Source organism: Glycine max, chromosome 13 (assembly GCF_000004515.6).
Source record: "Glycine max cultivar Williams 82 chromosome 13, Glycine_max_v4.0, whole genome shotgun sequence".
NCBI lineage: Eukaryota > Viridiplantae > Streptophyta > Magnoliopsida > Fabales > Fabaceae > Glycine > Glycine max.
Window position 1 is genome coordinate 5207973 of NC_038249.2, and position 19722 is coordinate 5227694.

Here is a 19722-nt window from a genome sequence, read left to right on the forward strand (position 1 = left end):
AACTACCCAAACTGCAGTTCCTTTACAATTCTCCAATACAATTTTAGTGCCAATATTACCTTTTAAGACTTGCTTTCACGTAATTAGGCGAGGCATTGCTTCTAGAGATGTTAAACTGAATAATATACCTTAATGGTTATCTTCATCATCAAACACTTCTGAATTATGTTTTTGACCAGACTTCCATTTTGTTTCTCATAAATTTGAATCTCATATCGAAGACTTTGCTGCTCCTATTATATGGGATGAGAGAATGAGTAGAGAGAGAAACACGGGGTGGGAGAGAGTTAGGACCAGAGGTAGGACAACAGTGAGAGATAGTGAGCTTACATGTGGATCCTCGATGGACATACTCCGGCAACAGGGATGGTCAACAACAAAACTACAGACGGGAAAACTGGAGGGACAAGAAGGATGTTTCGTCCTTCTACTTCACAAGATTTCCAGACAACATCACAGAACAGGACATGTGGCAAAGTTTTAGGAAGTGGGGCGATTTGAGGGAGATCTTTATCTCAAAGAAGAGAAACAGGAATGGTAGGAGATACGGTTTCGCTAGATTCAAGGGAGTGAACGATGCGCATAAGTTAGCGAGGCAACTGGACCAGATTGTCATCGGAGGCTTGAAGTTGTACGTGAACATACCTAAATATGGGAGAGACACGGCAATGAAGACAGCGGCACCATCAGTACCACTCGGGCATGAGGGGAAGCAGCCAAAAGAAGCACCACATCGAGGACAGCATCAAGCAACAAGGGGCTCGACCTCGTATGCGGCGGTAGTAGCCAGAGACAAGTACAATGCTGGTCAACCGAAGGTTTTATACAAGGAGGCTACCAAGCGAGTCGAGTCACGATCATCGTTACTCCTCGATATTCCTCTGCATGACAAGCAGTGGTTTAGACAAGCATGGGTTGGGCGACTGAAAGACTTGAGGTGGTACGATAGACTTGAAGAAGACCCACAGTGGGACTTTGGCGTAGAAATAACCCCGAAGTACATGGGGGACGACATGGTGCTTTTACTCGGGCTTACGGACGATACAGCCAAACGCATGGTGAACGAGGTAGTGGAGGAAGAAGACTCCATGTCTACTTGCTGGAAAAATGGCACCCGAGCCTAAGAACGGGGCATAGATTAACTTGGGTACAGTACTGGGGCATTCCACTTATAGCCTGAGATAGGAAGTACATCCAGCAGATTGTGGCCGCAATAGGGACCTGGTGGATGTTGATGACGATACAGAGGAGGTTAGAAGGGTGGACCATGCTAGGGTGCTCATCCGTACGCCGTGGAGCCCCACCATCCATCACACCGTAAGTGTCGATATTGGGGGGGAAGCATACCAAGTGCAGGTAGTGGAGGAACTTAGTTGAGGCCTTGAAAAGTGTAACTGCTGGCGACGGAGGGAGATATGGTTGTCGGAGGAAATAGACTCCGACGACAGCTGTTTGGGAACGCCGATAAAGGACACCGGGGGAGCTTTCACTAACGACGAGACGCAAGAAACGAGCAGTCACGGGGAAGCGATTGAGCTACGATGACCATCAAGCGCTGACACAACAGGGACCCACGACGGACTGAATCTGCCGGCGATGAAGGCCCACAATGTCGCTTTAACCAATGGTCAACCTGACTACGACGGACCACTGGACATTCCCTTAGTCCAGCGGACAAAGCCTCTCTACCCGACACTACGCGTAACGGATACCTGCGCTGCCACCAATGTCTGCCACGTGGAACGACATGAGCTATCAGAAGGAGGACAACACTCGCAAGTTGAACGAAACCAAAAGAAGGATGGGGAGCAGATGGGGGTTGTCGACAAACCTGAGGGGGAAGCAAAGGAGCACAAAAAGGGAAATCTAGAAATTGACAGCGTAGGTGCCGTGGAGGGGAGTTTCATTTCAATGGGAAAAGTGGCACATGAATGCCAGCTGGAAACTGAAGTGGGATGTAATGGGCTTGGAATTTCTACCCACACCCCCACTGCTAATAAGCCCATGTGCGGAAACAGCCCACAAAAAATAGATTTCACCCCCAACAATTTTAAATTTTATTCACGAACAAGGTGGCATCAAAGGCAAATTTCAGAGGGTTGCCTGAAAGAAAAAAAATTCCCATCAACACACAACAACAACAAATGGCAGAGAATGATAAAGGAGCTTCTCTGAACAGTGGGCACTTGGGCCAAAAAATAGATACACCAGTTACGCAGGACACAAAAAGCCAAACTTTTCACTTCTCAGTTACTGGAAGCAGAAGCTATCGGGAACATGGCTAAAGTGATGGGGATGACAAGTGAAATAGACCAACAAAGGCTAATCAACAGAATTGAGGAAATGGAGGAAAGGGATTTGAAGGAGGCAGAGAGATTGGGTGCAAGAATACAAGACCCATGAATATTATTTCCTACAATGTAAGGGACTTAGGGAGGGGGGTAAAATTGGCTGCAATTAGGAGAATGGTCTGGAAAGAAAAAATCGATTTGCTGTGTATTCAAGAGACTAAAACAGAAAACATTGACAAGAGTGTGTGCCAAGCTTTGTGGGGGGATTCGGAGGTAGGATGGGAATTGCAGCCCGCAACAAACACAGCAGGCGGGTTATTGTGTTTATGGAGTGAAGAAGATTTCAAAGTGCACAGCAAAGTCATAGGCAGTGGCTTCATCTTATTGGTAGGTCAATGGCTTAAGGAGGCTCAACAGGTGCATATTGTAAACATTTATTCACCTTGTGATGTTCAGAGCAAGAGAAGTCTATGGGAGAACATAAAGCAACTAAAAAATTCTCATAATGGAGGATTGTGGTGCATTCTGGGGGATTTCAACAATGTCAGAAACCCTTCAGAAAGGATCGGCAGATGTCAAAGAGGAGAGGCAGATAATAGCATAAAGGAGTTTAACGAGTGGATTGAAGATTTGGAGGTAGAGGATGCACCATGGATGGGAAGGAAGTTCACTTGGTATAGAGTGAATGGGTCAGCCAAAAGCAAGCTTGATAGATTTCTAGTGTCACCTGAGTGGATCACCAAATGGCCTGCAACCACGCAATGCACCTTGGATAGAAACTTCTTAGATCATTGTCCGATTATCCTTAGGTCGAAAGTTATTGATTGGGGACCCAAACCTTTTAGGGTTCTGAATTCTTGGCTTCTAGACAGTTCCTTTATAAGAGATGTGCATGATTGCTGGTCATCTACCCAACAAAGTGGATGGGGGGGCTACGTTCTCAAAGAAAAAATAAAACGACTCAAAAACAGATTGAAGATATGGAATAAGGAGAATTATGGGGACACATATAAGAAGGTAAAGCAGATCCAAGATGAGTTAAGCAATCTTGAAGGGTTGACAATGGATAGGCAACTATCACCCTAGGAGGTAATCTTCAGAAAGCAGCTATAGGAAAAACTGTGGGTGGCTGCCCACTCACATGAGTCCTTTCTAAGGCAAAAAGCAAGAACAAGATGGATTAAGGAGGGGGATTGTAACTCGAGGTATTTTCACCTCATGATCAATGCGCCTCGTAGAAGCAGTCTACTGAAGGGAATAATGATTGAAGGATCCTGGGTTGACGAACCCCATAAGGTGAAAGAGGCAGTTAAAGAGTTCTTTCTACAAAGATTTCAAGAGCCAAAGCCTTTCAAACCAACACTTGATGGAGTACGGTTCTAAGAAATTAACCATTATCAGAATGAGTCATTGGTAGCAAGATTTAAGGAGGAGGAGGTAAAAGAGGCGGTTTGGGATTGCGGAAGTGAGAAAAGCCCGGGTCCAGATGGTCTCAACTTCAAGTTCATTAAGAAATTCTGGCAAACCCTCAAGCCTGACATCCTTCGTTTCCTAGATGAGTTCTATGTGAATGGGATCTTCCCGAAGGGCTGTAATGCGTCGTTCATAGCCTTAATCCCAAAGGTATCTGATCTGCAAGGACTGTCAGATCACAGACCTATTTCATTAATAGGCTGTATATACAAGATCGTCAGCAAGCTGTTGGCCAAAAGATTAAAGATGGTGATGCCGTCTATTATAGATGGAAGACAATCAGCGTTCATAGAAGGTAGACACTTATTACATGGAGTGCTAGTAGCGAATGAGGTGGTGGAGGAGGCTAAGAGAAAGCAGATGCCATGCCTTGTTTTCAAAGTAGACTATGAGAAGGCATATGACTCAGTTTCATGGAATTTTTTATTCTATATGATGAGAAGGATGGGTTTTTGTCCTAGATGGATTGAAGGTTGCTTATCATCTGCGTCCGTTTTGATTCTGGTGAACGGAAGTCCATCGGCAGAGTTCACCCCCCAAAGAGGGCTAAGGCTAGGAGATCCACTGGTGCCTTTTCTTTTCAATATTGTAGCTGAAGGTCTAAGCGGATTGGTGAGGGAAGCTATCGATAAGAAACTGTATATAGGCTTTGCAGTTGGGAGAGACAAAGTGGATGTTTCCATCCTACAGTATGCAGATGATACCAACTTTTTCAGTGAGGCGTCAATGGAGAATACTGTAGCAATCAAAGCCATCTTAAGGACATTTGAAATGGTGTCAGGCTTTAAAATCAACTTTGCAAAAAGCAGCTTTGGTGCAATTGGCATGCCGGAATCGTGGAAGCAAAACGAGCAAATTATTTGAATTGTAGTTTGTTGGCCATTCCTTTTGTATATTTGGGGATTCCCATTGGGGCAAATCCAAGGAGAAGTCAGTTGTGGGATCCAATCATCCATAAATGTGAGAGGAAACTAGTAAAATGGAAACAGAGACATATATCTTTTGGGGGGAAAATCACTCTTATTCATTCAATCCTAACCTCTATTCCAATTTATTTTTTTTAATCTTTTTTCAGGGTTCCTAGAAGGGTGGTGGACAAGTTGGTATGCATACAAAGGAGATTTCTTTGGGGGGGAGGAGTCGACCAACACAAGATTGCTTGGGTCAAGTGGGAGACAGTGTGCCTCCCTAAAGACAAAGGAGGGTTGGGAATCAAGGACATCAACAATTTCAATCTTGCATTGCTTACCAAATGGAAGTGGAACCTATTCAATCATGGTGGAGAGCTACGGACAAGGGTTTTGGAATCAAAGTATGGAGGATGGAGGGGCCTTGATGAGGCATCAAATGATAGTCATGCTTCGTTATGGTGGAGAGATCTAAAATTGGCTATCCACAATCCGCAATATGAGACCGCTTTACAGGGAGGAATAGTATGGAAGGTGGGGAGTGGTGACAAGATAAGATTTTGGGAGGACAGGTGGCTTGATGGTGACACAACACTACTTGCAAAATATCCTAGGCTGTATCTAATTTCATGCCAACACAATCAGACAATTCAGGAGATGGGAGTCCAGGAGGTTAATGGTTGGGAGTGGAAATTCGAATGGAGAAGAAATTTGTTCGAGAATGAGCTTGTCATGGCTGATTGTTTCCTTAACGATGTGAATGGAGACATTATTCAACCTCATAGAAGGGATGCTTGGATTTGGAAGCCACACCCGAGTGGACAGTATTCAATTAGAAGTGTCTATGATGTGTTGAGAGGAGAGGACTTCAAAGGGGACAATGTGAAGGTGTTTGAAGAGTTATGGAAGCTAAGGATCCCACCTAAATTTGTGGTTTTTGCATGGAGATTGCTTAAAGAAAGATTGCCATCAAAAAAGAATTTGATTAAGAGGTAGGTGACAATCATTGATACATTATGTCCCTTTTGCAGGAAATCGTGGTCGTGGGTGAGAATTCAAGGTGTCTTCCCGCAGAACCCTAGGCAGCATTTCTCCCAACATGTGAATTGTCTGGCCAAGGGTATTAGGGATATCAGATGGAGGTGTTGGTGGCTGGCCCTTACATGGGCAGTGTGGCAACACAGGAACAATATAATCTTTTCAAACCAAACTTTTGATGGCAACAAGGTGATGGACGATGCTATATTTACACTATGGACGTGGCTGGAGGTTTTTGAGAAGGATTTTGCTCTCCCCTACAGCCATTGGTCGTCTAACATGCCAGCGGCTTTTGTTTATTAGGATGGGGTAGTAAGTTCAGAAAGGGGTAGCACTTTAACAATGTATTCACCCAACTATTGGTTCCTGTCGAGACTGATTATAGTCTGATTCTGGAACCATTTGTCTGGAAATTTAACTACTTGTATTCACTGTACCTCTGGTACTTGATTATTTATATATATAATTTATGTTTGCTGATTAAAAAAAAAAAACATTGCTGCTCCTTGTCTTGAACTGGATAATGATTTTATATATTCTTGCCTTACTTGTCACTTATGCTTTTGGAGTATCTAGAAAATCATGTGGAAACTGAACAAGTCAATTGCAAAAGAACTTTTACCTACACAACCTGTGGATTTTCCTATTGAACCTTGGTGGGGAGTTTGTCTGGTGAACTTTACTTTGGAAGAATTTAAGGTGAGGTCTGCATTTCACCCTTATTAACAGAGGAAGGTTCATTTACAATAACGTTGTTCATTGTGTTAATTAGGAAATAAGAAGAAATTTAGGAATTCACTTTTTTTTCTTGTGTTGTCTTCTCCCTTTATAGAAACTTTCAGAAGAGGAAATGGCCATGATAGATAAAGTATGTAAGGAGGAAGCAAATTCATTTATCCTGTTTGATCCTGATGTTGTGAAGGGTCTTTATAGCCGGGGATTGATCTATTTTGATGTTCCTGTATATCCTGATGATCGGTTTAAAGGTGTGTTTTGGTTCTATTTTTTGCTTACTGGGCTTTACTTTCAAAATATCATTTTCAAAGCTATGATTCTGAAGCATTCAAAATTTAAAGCTTCTTATTTGGAACAACTTCATATCCCTAATACATTATAATCTAAGGCATGCCTTGGGGGAGGTATGGCTCACAAATTAGAGTTGTTCATCGGTTCAATTTGTTCTGTTTAGAGGCATCTGTATTTTAAAATTGTAACTAAACTGTTCGTGGTTTTGCAACTGAATGATACCAAATCCAATAGGGTATTGTTTTTTAGCTTATTAGTTCCAATGTGGTTGAATTGTTTCAGAGTTGGTTTTGCACACAAATAGATCATCCATTCATAAGTGAAATGACTAAAAACTTGTCCAAATCAATCAAAACTCAGCACAGGATGTTTGATATTTGATTTTGTAATCATATTCATAACACATTGGGCAAGAATTAAACACAAAATACCTAACATCAATAAAATATAGCCATATCATCCAGAAAACTCCAAATTAGCCCTTATTAGCTTTCATTTCAATTTGGCTAGAAAGCCTTGACAAAGACCTAGAAGCTGCTAGAGACAGTATAGTTGCTTGAGCACTAGTCAAAAGTGACAAAGTTATCCCAAAAAACATCAAAACATTTCCTATTATGTCACAACTGCATAGAAAAGGCGGAGATTGGAGAGACAAGGTGCATATTGGTGCAAACCTTGGTGGATGACGATTTTTGGTGAGTGGAGCTAGGAGGAACACAACAAAAAGGATAAGTAGAATTAGTTATTTTAGTCAACTCAACTAACCTTGGATTATTTGACGGTTGTTCTGACAGCTGTACACAGCTGTCCTAGCTCTAGTATAAATACTAGAGGTGTAACTACTTTTCAGTTTGGTTAGTTAATATCAAAAACTCCATTTCAGATTTATCTTTTCTCTTCTTTTCATTACTGAAACCTTTTATGGTAATCAGAGCTTTGTTTGATCCTAAGGATTGTTAATGGCTTTCGCAAACAACAATGTTACTTCTTTTAATCCTCCTCCTCCCCAACCACTGCCGATTTCACTGTTTCTGGTGACTTAAACGTTGTTTCCGATGGCTGTGACACCACTTCAGACGGCTGCGACTCCGTTATCGCAATCTGCGACTTCTTTCTCGCATTCAATTTCAAAGAAATTAACGAACTCGAACTACCTGCTTTGGTGTCAGCAAGTAGAACCAGTGCTTATAGGTCATCATCATCTTCATCACTTCCTCGTGCATCCAATGATTCCGCTGAGGTTCAAAACCTTAGCAGATTGTGATCTCGGCAATGTCTCGCGGAGTTTGTTGCTTGGGAACAACAGGATCAACTTTTGTTGTCCTGGCTTTAGTCAACAATTTCCGATGAAGTGCTTCCGCATTTAATAGGTTGCAAAACCGTGTGGCATCTTTGGGACAAGCTTCACTCACACTTTCATTTTGTGATTCGTGCCAAGACATGTCAACTTTGGACCGAGTTTCATAGTCTTGTGTTGGAAAATCGGTTAGTGTCTAAATATTTGCTTCACATTCAATCTCTTGTTAATTCTCTGGATTCAATTTGGTTTCTATTACTCCGGAAGAGCATCTTGATGTTATCCTCGAGGACTACCTAAAGAATACTTTTAAAGAAAAAAAACAGAAGCATATTGAGACCGAAACTGTGTATGTGGATACAACACAGTTATGAGTTTATATAGGCTTATTGCACTTATTACAAATAAATGGAGGATACTTAATTTCCTCTAAATCAGTGATTATATGCCTATAAATGATATTTATTACAATGAATGCAGAATATCAACACTGATTCTCAACGTTCTCCCTCAAGCTGGAGCATATAGATCATATGCGCCAAACTTGTTATAAATATAACCAATTCTCGGTCCCCTTAGAGACTTAGTGAAGATATCTGCCAACTGATCACTGGAGTTAGCAAATCTTGTTGTAATATTTCTCGATTCAATCTTTTCTCTGATAAAATGGTAATCCACCTCAATATATTTTGTCCTCTCATGAAAGACTGGATTGGAGGCAATATGTAAAGTTGCTTGATTGTCACATGTAAGCATCATTTGTATGTCCTCTTCAAACTTGAGCTCTTTGAGAAGTTGTTTCAGCCATATGAGTTCACAAGTTACCGAAGCCATGGCCTTGTATTCTGCTTCAGCACTTGATCTGGCTATGACACTTTGCTTCTTACTTTTCCAAGATATCAAGTTTCCTTCAATCAATACACAATATCCCGATGTGGACTGTGTATCACTGGGTGACCCTACTTTGGGGATGTCCCTTATCTTCATAAATGAGACCTTTTCCAGGAGCACTCTTAATGTATTTCAGAATTCGAATGACTGCATTCCAATGATCTTGGCAGGGAGAGTTTAGAGACTGACTTACCGTGCTCATTGCAAAGGCAATATCAAGACGAGTGACTGTGAGGTAGTTCAGTTTCCCAACCAGACTTCTATATCTTTCAAGGTCTGAGAATGGTTCCCCCTGATCTGGTGACAATTTGACACTAGGATCCATAGGAGTGCCTACTGGCTTGGCATTTAATAGGCCTATTTCTTCCAGGATGTCAAGGGCATATATCCTTTGAGAGATCACCACAACATTCTTGGATTAGCAACTTCAATACCAAGAAAATACTGAAGCTTACCAAGGTCTTTAGTTTGGAATTGGCAACAGAGGTACTGCTTCAAGTTGGTAATGCCATGTTGGTCTCTACCTGGAGAAAAAGTATTTGTGTAATCCTATCCATACACCCAAGTGCAACCTTTTGCTACCAAGCGTGCCTTGATATGATCAATGGTTCCATTAGGGCCAATTTTAAGAGTATACAACCACTGACACCCAACAATGGATTTCCAAGGCAAAAGAGAGATTAGTTCCCAAGTGCCACTACTTTGAAGTGCACACATCTCATCAGTCGTTGCTTGCCTCCACTTTGGGTGAGATAATGCTTCACTTGGAGAACTAGGGATTAACACAAGACAAAGAAGACAGATAAGTATAATGCAAGGGAGAAAGCCTGTGATAGCTAAGGTTAACATTGTGAGGAGATGGGTTTCGAGTAGAATGAATACCTTTTCTCATAGCAATGGGCCAATTAAGGTCAGAAGACAGGTCCGAATCCGGTATACGAGATGGCATGGCCGAGAAATGTTTGTTGGTTGTTGTCTTCAATGATAGACTTGAAAGGGTTGTCCAGCCGGTGGCTCTCTGGGTGGAACAACCCGATGGACAATAGATTCATTTTGACGAGTGTGGGCTCAAGATGTTTGATGAAGGATGCCTTTGGATGTCATAAACTGCTGAAATTGATGAAAGGGGTATTCTTTGGCATTATCACTACGATAACATCGGATATGTATACTAAACCAGGTTTTTATTTCATTGTAAAATTTTCAAAGATGGAAAACAATTCAGACCTTTTTTTCATTAACCCAACCCATATATAACATGAAAAATCATCTATAAAAGTAACAAAATACTTAAAACCTGTTGGGGGTAACAACTCGAGACGGACCCCAAACATCTAAGTGAACTACATTAATTGCTGGAAAAATATCATACCCATTGATATGAAAAGAAAATATTTGATACGCGAAGACATAATTTAATGCATTTTTCTATTATTTCTATAAGATAAAACAAGGAAAAGGAAGGAGAGATGCAAGCAATAGATTTAATGGTGTGTGTGACAAAAGTACTAGCACCAGTACTTGGTGGCTCTTGAACCATTGGAGAAAGTCCTCGTAAGTAGTCGGAGTAGCATGAGACTAATCAGTGGACTGAGTAATAGGTTGAGTGGAATCCATCTGGAGATGTCTAAGCTACATTGGTAGGGCAAGGTGGTTTACCATGTATCTACTAGCATCAACCAGTCTATGGTTATCTCGGTGACAATGGGTGCACCAAAAACAACCTTTGGGTTTTGATGGCCTTATGCGAGAGTGTCAACACATATTGCTCTGGGAAGCCAGAGCAAATGCATCACCTATGGTAGATTTAGGAATGTCAGATGTGGGCTTTGACGAAATCTAAAGTAATGCAACAAATGCTGATTGCATTGTTGGTGCCATAGGTGACCCAAGAATTTGGTCTCATGTGGTAAAATGTTCCCGAGGCAGATTATAAAGGGACAGAGTCATAAAGGATGTGCCATGGTTCTTGAGTTCCTTCTTAGCCTTGGTGGCGATAGAGGCAGCATGGGGTAGAAGCTCATTGAAATCATGGAGAGAGCTGCATGAACTTGCCCAAGGTAGGCAGTCATGGGCATGCCAAATTGCTAAGGAGCTAGGAGGGTCATCAAGTCTCTACGCACACCGTATAACCGTTGAGCATCAATTGTGTAGAGAGCACGTGCCTCACTCCAAACAGATTCATAGGTGTTGTAGGGCCTGGAAATTGGTTTGAGAGAGAAGTGGAGAATGGACCTAATAACACTGCATAACTGACAATCGATATTTTTCGATTGTGCAAGTTCAGCCTCGGGTATGGATTCAGCTGAAGTAGTGAAATGAGATTTATGGCCAAGCCCACTAAACCACAAAGTGATGTCAGATGCCTGAGCGGAGTAGTTCGAACCATCCAACTTCTCCATAAAGAGTGGGAGGTTCGAAAACATTGGAGTGTTTGCCTTAGTTGGGGTGGGGTACCATCAGAAGCCATGGTGAGAGAAAACATCAACAGCCCCTGCAAAAAGAACAGAGTTTTTGTCAAAGTGCTTCGATGAAGGTGAAACCCTTGGGGTAGGGTCGCCCTAGGGAGGCGAGATCACAGTTGGAAGCGCGGCCGGAAAGGGTCAGACTTGGGCCGTCACCTGTTGGGGATAGGTGTTGTTTGGCGCATCAAGGAGCAATGCCTAAGAACTCCGATGGAGACGTGAGTGGTAGATCTGAGAAGATCGATGAAAGACTAGTCAAACGCAGGGATCACCGGTTGAAAATGTCGCTGTCGGTGGTTGCCGGAAAACGAATGAACATAGTGCGCTGATGAAGAAGGGCGCTTAAGGAGGTCGAATTGGATGCAAGTGGTTCACTAGAAGAAGAAAATTATCATAGGGACAGGGGGTCCACTGGACAACACGGTTATTGAGGTGCCTTTGTTAGTGTCTCTAGATACCATGTTAAAGAGAAAGAATAGAGGGATATTGAGATCGAAACCGTGTATGTGAATACAACACAATTATGAGTTTATATAGGCTTATTACAAATAAATGGAGGATATTTGATTTTCGTAAATCAGTGATTGTGCCTATAAACTATATTTATTACAATGAATGCAAAATATCAATACTGATTCTCAACAGGTACAAACCACCATGTCTCTGATCTGCAGCAAGTTTGAACCTCTATACATTGATGAGGTTGAAACTTTGCTACAAGCACATGAAGCTCGTCTTGATAAGTTCCACAAGAACAAATCCTTAGTTTCTGTCAATCTGACTGAAGGTGCCTTGACATCTAATTCCACTATTGTCCAAACAGTTGAAATCCCTAATTTTGTTCTCAATGTGCCTAATTCGTTGAATGGCAATTTGAACAATCAATCATTTGATGCACAGGTGCATCTTACCATGCAAGAAGACATTTTTGATATCCAACTGGTGAAGCGGCCAATGGTAATGATAGCCATAGCATGAAATAGTAGAACAAAAGTGATCTTGGCTACAGGGAAAAGGTGTCCCCATAATCCAGGCCAAAGATCTGAGTATAGCCATTAGATGAGCTTTGAATCAATCAATATTCCCATTCGGTCCAAGCTTCACCATATAAACCCAACGACAACCAATGGTAGTCTTCTCGGGAGGCAAGGGAACTAGCTCCCATGTTCCACTAGCATGTAAAGCAGCCATTTCATCCAACATCGCTAGTTGCCAACGAGGATCAGTCATGGCTTCACCTGTAGACTTGAGAATAGACATAAAATTCAAAGAAGAGATAAAAGAGAAATATAAAGGGGATAAATGGTGACAGTGAATAGTGCAAGCATATAAAGGGTCAGGGTTGTGAGAAGACCGAATACCTTTGCATAAGGAAATAGGAAGCTCAAGTGCAGAAGATGTTGGTGGAGGCATGTTTGGCGCTGGAGATGATGCTGAAGGATTAGTAGGTGGAACTGCTGAAGGATTAGTAGGTGGAACTGCTGAAGGTCGTGGTCGTCGTTGGTAGATGACAAGAGGTGGTGGAGCAGAGACAACGATTGGGGTTGGAACATCCAAAAAAGTAGCGTCGACGGTGGACGTTGAGAAGAAAGGGGTAGACTCAAAGAAGGCGATGTTAGTAGAGACAAGGTACCATTTAAGTGTAGGTCAAAAACAACGATTTCCTTTTTGGAGGCGAGAATAACCAAGAAAAACACATTGAAGGGACTTGGCAAAGAGTTTATCTTTACCTAGAGTAAGATCATGGACAAATGGGGCCAAACAGGAGCAAAACAACATACAAAGGCTAAACAGGCTAAACAGGAGCCAAACAGTATAAAAAACAGCCAAACGGGGGCTGGGTAGGGTTGTCGGAGGCAGTAGAGGACCGGGGAAGGATCGCCGGGAAGTGGATGTCGACGGAAACTGCTTTATGTGCCGCTCTGTGGTGTGGGGGTCAGTCTGCCATGAAGGTACAACATAACTTGTAATGATTTTTTATTCAGACAATGAGGGCACAACATGTGGCCAAAAGTAAAACCAAAAACAGCAACAAAAAATTGGGTGATCACCAGAATTATTTGGAAATCCCAATAAACTTGGATCAAGAACTAAAACTAATTGACTACACCCCCTTATATAATCAGAGCATGCCTTGTATCTCATGATTTTTGGGGTATTTTTTCCCATGTTTGTTCAATTAACTTGATTAATTTTTATATTTATGGTGGTGGTTTAGTTTCCAGGCTTGAAGGTTTCGTTTCCAACAGGGAGCAGTCTTATGAAGATCCCATTGAAGAGTAATGCATTTATTTCAGTCTGTTTCCAACCTTTTTCTTTTCAGATGTTGTTTCCATAAAGCGAGACCACGAGTAACATTGTATTGTTTTCATCTAGGTTATTATACGCAGTTTTTGTTGTTTCAAATGAAAATGCATCTGTTGCTGAATTGGCAGCAACCCTACAGGCTGACTTGTCACAACTGCAGGCTGCTGCATCTTTTGTATGTCGATTGGGATGGGCGACAAAAGTAATTGATCCAGCCTCTATTCTTCAAGATACAAACATACCTGGTTCTCCAAAAAGTGCAGTCAATGATGAAGATGCTTCTATTGCTAGTCATGGTTTTGATAATATGCTTATTGATAATGACAACAATCAAAGCGATGCCTATGGTCCTCATTCTTGCCATACTCGTGTTGCTTTCATAGTTGATGCTAATATAACATCATATCTTATGATGGGTTCTGTTTCACCAGGTATATACCTTTCTCATTTCCTAAAGCTCAAATTCATTTACTAGACTTTTTTGAATTATGTTTTTTTATTGTTATTGCAAAGTCTGATATGCTGACAATTGTCAGGCCTGAAATCTCATGCTGTTACACTCTATGAAGCGGGTAAATTGGGTCATGCCAGTATTACTGATCTTTGCAAGGATCTTAGCACTCTGGAAGGTGCCAAATTTGAGGGAGAACTGCAGGAATTTGCTAATCATGCATTTAGCTTGCGTTGTGTATTAGAATGTCTACAATCAGGTGGAGTTGCTTCTGATGCAAAAGTGGGTGAAGATAAGATGGATTTGGCTACTGTAAGCAATGATGAGTTTAGTTCTCTAATATCCGAAATCTCTCTGACTGAAAAATCAGGAGAATCTGGTATTACAGAAGCTGGGATGAATAGCTATGATATATTAAGTTCAGATTTAGAGAAGTCAGTAGAGGCTCCTGCTTCCACTGAATCTGCTCCTAGTAATATGGTTGGTGGAACCCGTTCTATTCCTTTGGAAGGTGATGATAGTCATGTACAGGAAGCCAATGAAGATGGGAATCTCCAGAATGATGAGAAACTAATGGTTGAAGAGTCGGATGTTGGAACTGAAATGTTAAAAAGAAAAAAGAAATATCGTGTAAACATTCTCCGCTGTGAAAGCTTAGCTTCTCTTGCACCAGCAACTGTTGATCGATTGTTTGTTCGTGATTATGATGTAGTTGTGTCCATTGTGCCTCTTCCTCATTCATCAGTTCTTCCTGGATCCACAGGTCTGGTTCATTTTGGTCCCCCCTCCTATTCTTTTATGACTCCTTGGATGAAATTGGTATTATATTCAACTGTAGCTAGTGGGCCTCTATCAGTTGTTCTGATGAAAGGACAGTGTCTGCGCTTGCTTCCTGCTCCATTGGCTGGTTGTGAGAAAGCTCTCATATGGTCCTGGGATGGTTCCGCAGTAGGAGGGTTGGGAGGGAAGCATGAAGGAAATTTAGTAAAGGGAAGTATACTCCTGCATTGTTTAAATTCACTTCTTAAGCATTCAGCTGTGCTGGTGCAGCCCCTAAGTAGGTTTGACCTTGATGAATCTGGAAAGGTGATTACAATGGATATCCCTTTGCCCTTAAAGAATTCTGATGGATCAAATACCTATGTTGGAAAAGACTTAGGATTATGTGAAGGGGAAAGTTCAAAACTGAATTCTCTCCTGACTGATTTGGCAAACAAGATGGAACTGTGGACGGTTGGGTATATTCGCCTACTGAAATTATATAATGGACGAGAATCAAACCAGTTCTCACCTGAAGAAGAGAAGTATGAATGGGTTCCGTTGAGTGTTGAATTTGGGATGCCACTATTCAGTCCAAAGTTGTGTAATGATATATGTCAAAGGGTTGTTTCATCTGAATTACTTCAATCTGGCTCATTTGAAAAACACCATCATGCAATGCAAAGTTTAAGGAAAAACTTGCGTGACATTTGTGCTGAGTACCAAGCAACAGGTCCTGCTGCAAAGATTCTTTACCAGAAGGAGAAAGCTAAGGAATCCTCTCGACAACTTATGAGTTATGCAAGTGGAAGGTGGAATCCGCTCATGGATCCTTCTTCTCCAATTTCAGGGGCCTCAAGTGAACATCAAAGGTTAAAACTTGCCAATCGAAAACACTGCCGAACTGAAGTTTTAAGCTTTGATGGCAGCATTCTTAGGTTTGTTAACTTCTAAACGTTCAACTCTTGAAGATTGCTGAATTTTCATGCTTTTTCTGTAATCTAATCCAATGATTGTAAACATTTTTTGTGATACATTCTAAATTAGGAGTACAAAATTGACAACTGTGGTGGTTGTGCAATGAAGGTGAATAGAATATCTTAGATGTTTTTGGTAGCATATCATACATGGTGACGGTATGGGGGCTGACTAGATACAGTTTTATCCCTAGTCATATTGTTCTTGTAATTCTTAAGTTGGTATTGGAGCATTTTTCAACCCATCTCTCCCAACAAAACCCTAAATCTGCTGTCCCACTGCACAATGACAAATCATTCATCATTGCTTGTCAATGCTAGTGATGAGTCTGCTTTATATGACCCTTTCTGATGGGTTTTCACTGTAGATAAACTTTCCGGCAATGGCAAATTTCAGATTTGATCTGGTAACCCCTGGATCAGAACTGCCTTCTCTTGACACCAAACTCAGTTTGCTGCTGTCCTCTCCATGTCCTACTTTTTGGTACTTGGCCATTTCAAGTGTGTTTCTAATTGTTGGTCCCATGATTTTGGTGTTCATTGTGCACATATCATTGTGTGCACGGTTTATCATATTCTGTGTTTCTCTTATTTTTGTTAATTTTTCTTTGACTCATCATAATTAGAGATGTTTCCGGTGTCCTGGGTTTCTTTGAGGCTGTTCCCGCTTATTCTGCTGCCTAAAATCTCTGCCATGCTAACCCATATACGTGTCAACATTTATAACTGTTCCTGGGTAAATATTCATTTCACTTGTAAAGCCGACGTTGTTTTTATAAGGAAATGTCAACTCAGGGACAACTGTTCCGGGGTAAATATCAACTTAGTGCTTAAGGGTTACCCTAAGTTTGAAATCTAAATAAGAACCGACTTGAGGTGTGTTACCCATAAGACAACAGTGCCGATGTCACCATTGAACCTAAGAGAGTAGGGATCCCAACACAAACAAACAACAGTAGTAGTCTGACACATGGCAAAGGAGGACCTTGCTAATCACTGTATAACTACACGAACTGTAATCGAATACAACTAACACACTCATTACATACTGAATCATAGAGATACTCTTTCTCAAACTCTCTTGATCTCCTTATTCTCTCATTTTGAATCTCATATTCTTTATCTCCTTATTCTCTCATTTTGAATCTCATATTCTTTGTACCTTGAGACCTGCACCATAATGATAACTGTCCAGTGGTTTGTTATCTTGTTCTTTTTTTTTGTTATTGTTGAGAATCAAATATTCTGTATTCATTGTATTATCCCAATTTAGAGGAAAATCAGGAAACTGAATATCCTCTCCATTTATGTGTAATCAATTCAATTTGCCTATATATAGAATCAGCCGTTGTGTATTTCAGATACATGGTTTCAGTCAAATGCCTCTGTTCTATCTTTCTTAACATGGTAGCTAGAGCCTGACAGAGGGTCCTCGACAACCGTGCCTTCCCGGTGAACCCACTGTTCCTGGAGACATTTTTTTCTCTTTTCTGTGAATGTGTACATCACTGGTTTGCCACTCTGATTGCCGACATACTTCTGACAACTTTTTTCTTCTTTCCGGTAACTTTCCGGCCACTGCCGCATTTCTGACATCTTTTCCGACCGGAGACACAACGGAAAGACTCGCCAGACTCCAATCTGTCGAATCTGACATCGGTTTTCTCAGATTCCTTCTGACGCACCTCACGCGTGTCCCTGTTTGCATGCCAGACCCAACTAAATAGCCTCTTCAACTGGCCTGTGGTGGCATGCACAGCGCCATTCCGACCGGAACTTCCACTGGGGTGGTCGCCCTCCCAATGCAACCCGCCACTTGCAGTTTCATCAGAGCACTTTTAATAGAGCCCTTCTTCTGCCAATTTTTTTTTTTTTTGGGTTCTGTGTTCTGTTTCTTTGTTGTTTGCAGGTATAATTTTCCACTCTGATGGCTGACACAGGGAATCATACTCCTACCCTTGTTAAGGCAGACTGGCCTATTTTCCCAAACATTCCTCTCAACATTGAGAAATTGGATGGGCTTTAAACTATTTTACTTGGGCCACCAATATCACTCTTTGGATTAGTGGGTTGTATTACAAATCCCATTTCACAAAGACCATTGATTTTGTGCCTGATGTTGATCGTCCACAATGGGAAAAGTCGATGGACAACTATATAATGTTATTAAGTCCATCCTCCACCCCTCTCAAATCGGTTTTTCAACCTCACATGACTTGCAAGTCGGTTTGGAGTGAGGCTCGAGCCCTCTACACAAATGATACTCAGCGTTTATTTATATTAAGTATTCTGCGACTTGATGACTCTTGTTGGACTCCAATGCTTTGACAGTCCTATGTCTGCTTATCTTGGGTGTGCCCATGCAGCCCTACATGAGTATAATGAGCTCCTTCCGCCCGCTGCATCATTGCCGTTGAGGCCAAGAATGAATTAGACAATCACAACACCTTTTTCAGGACTCTTGCACTTTATAGTTTGCCTCTGGAGTATGCTGCCACATGAGACCAGATTCTTGGTTTCCTGTGGCTCCAACGATGACATCCGCTTCTTCTGTGCTTCTTTGGATTCCAATGAAGTATACTACTGTGGCCCCTGCTCCTTCGATAGGGGACACATCCGCTCTTGCTTCCCAAAGCAGTAACTGGACGCTCTAGTGTATAGTAGATACAGCTGAGTCATTGCTGACTCAGCATAAGAGTTAGTTAGTTAATCTAACTACTTCTGTAGTTAGAACTCTATAACTACTTTATTGTGTAGTTCTGTTGTAACTAACTCTCATTCATAATACAATAACAGTTTTCATAATATATCAGTTTTCTCTCTTTCTCTCTCACCTCCATGGATTTCTTCATGGTATCCTGAGCTTCCTAAAGCCTTCAATGGCAGTTCGATCCTATTTTTTCGCTTCTGCAAGCACATTCTGCTCGTGTTCTGTTTGGCTGTTCATGAGATTCTAGCGAATCCACGATTTTTCGATTCTGTTTGGATTTTCGATCTGGAAAACTGCGTTTCTTCAATTGTTGTGTCCCTTCGATCAATTGTTGTGTCTCTTTGATCGCGATTTCGATCCTGTTTGGATCTGTTCTTGGATCGCAATTCTGTTATCTCTTTGATCGCGATTTCTGTTTTGTGCAATTTCTCCGTTTTTCGCACTCCTTTGGTCTCGATCTCTGGTTGCGCATGTTTTGCTAGTGTTAGCGGCATCTGCTTACGGCATCTCTGTTCGTTATTCTTTAATTGCGTTTCTCTGCTCATGGTCTCAGATTCATGTTCTCTTGCGATTTCAGAATCAGATTTCGCTCTTCTGGTTTTTGTGTTCGCTTTGTCATCATTGCCGATCAATTCAGTTCCGGTGACTGGAGGTCTGGTAAACTCCTCCTCCGGTGATAATTTCACATATGATGTTACGGCTAAACTTACGGATGATAACTTTTTGCTTTGGAAGCAGCAAATTGAACCAGTTCTAAAGGTTCATCGACTTCAATGGTTTGTTGTCAGTCCACTAATTCCCCCAATGTACCTTACACAAGAAGATGCAGACACGGATAAAGAAAATCCAGCAAATGCAGCATGGGAATATCAAGATCAATCACTGCTAGTTTGGCTTCAGTGTCCTTATCCGAGGCAATTCTGCCAAAAGTTGTTGGCTGTGTTCATGCCCATCAAGTGTGGGAAAAGATACATAATCATTTTCATGCTAAAACAAAAGCAAAATCCAGCTGACCGGATCTAGTAGAGGCCATGTCTGACTCTTCCTCAGTACCATCTCCTTTACCGGATCTAGTCCCTCCAGCTGACCTAGATTGGCCGGTTGCATTATGAAAAAGTATACGTTCTAC

General features: G+C 41.6%; 1 protein-coding gene across 6 annotated transcripts in view; it reads left to right on the top strand.

Moving 5' to 3' along the window:
* LOC100799939 (protein FAM91A1) overlaps window positions 1-19722 on the top strand; it is a 72983-nt gene that overhangs the window by 43229 nt on the left and 10032 nt on the right. For 5 of the 6 annotated variants that reach the window (XR_417535.4, XM_003541223.5, XM_006593826.4 and 2 more), the window contains 5 exons: window positions 6287-6409; window positions 6543-6696; window positions 13608-13668; window positions 13766-14127; window positions 14233-15844. Coding sequence is in view for 5 of the 6 variants with exons in the window: in XM_003541223.5 (XP_003541271.1) it covers window positions 6287-6409; window positions 6543-6696; window positions 13608-13668; window positions 13766-14127; window positions 14233-15844 (2312 nt within the window). In the remaining variant the exon portion in view is untranslated. Of the gene's footprint in view, window positions 1-6279; window positions 6410-6542; window positions 6697-13607; window positions 13669-13765; window positions 14128-14232; window positions 15845-19722 lie in introns of all 6 variants that reach the window. The other variant, XM_006593829.3, reaches the window with a different exon arrangement.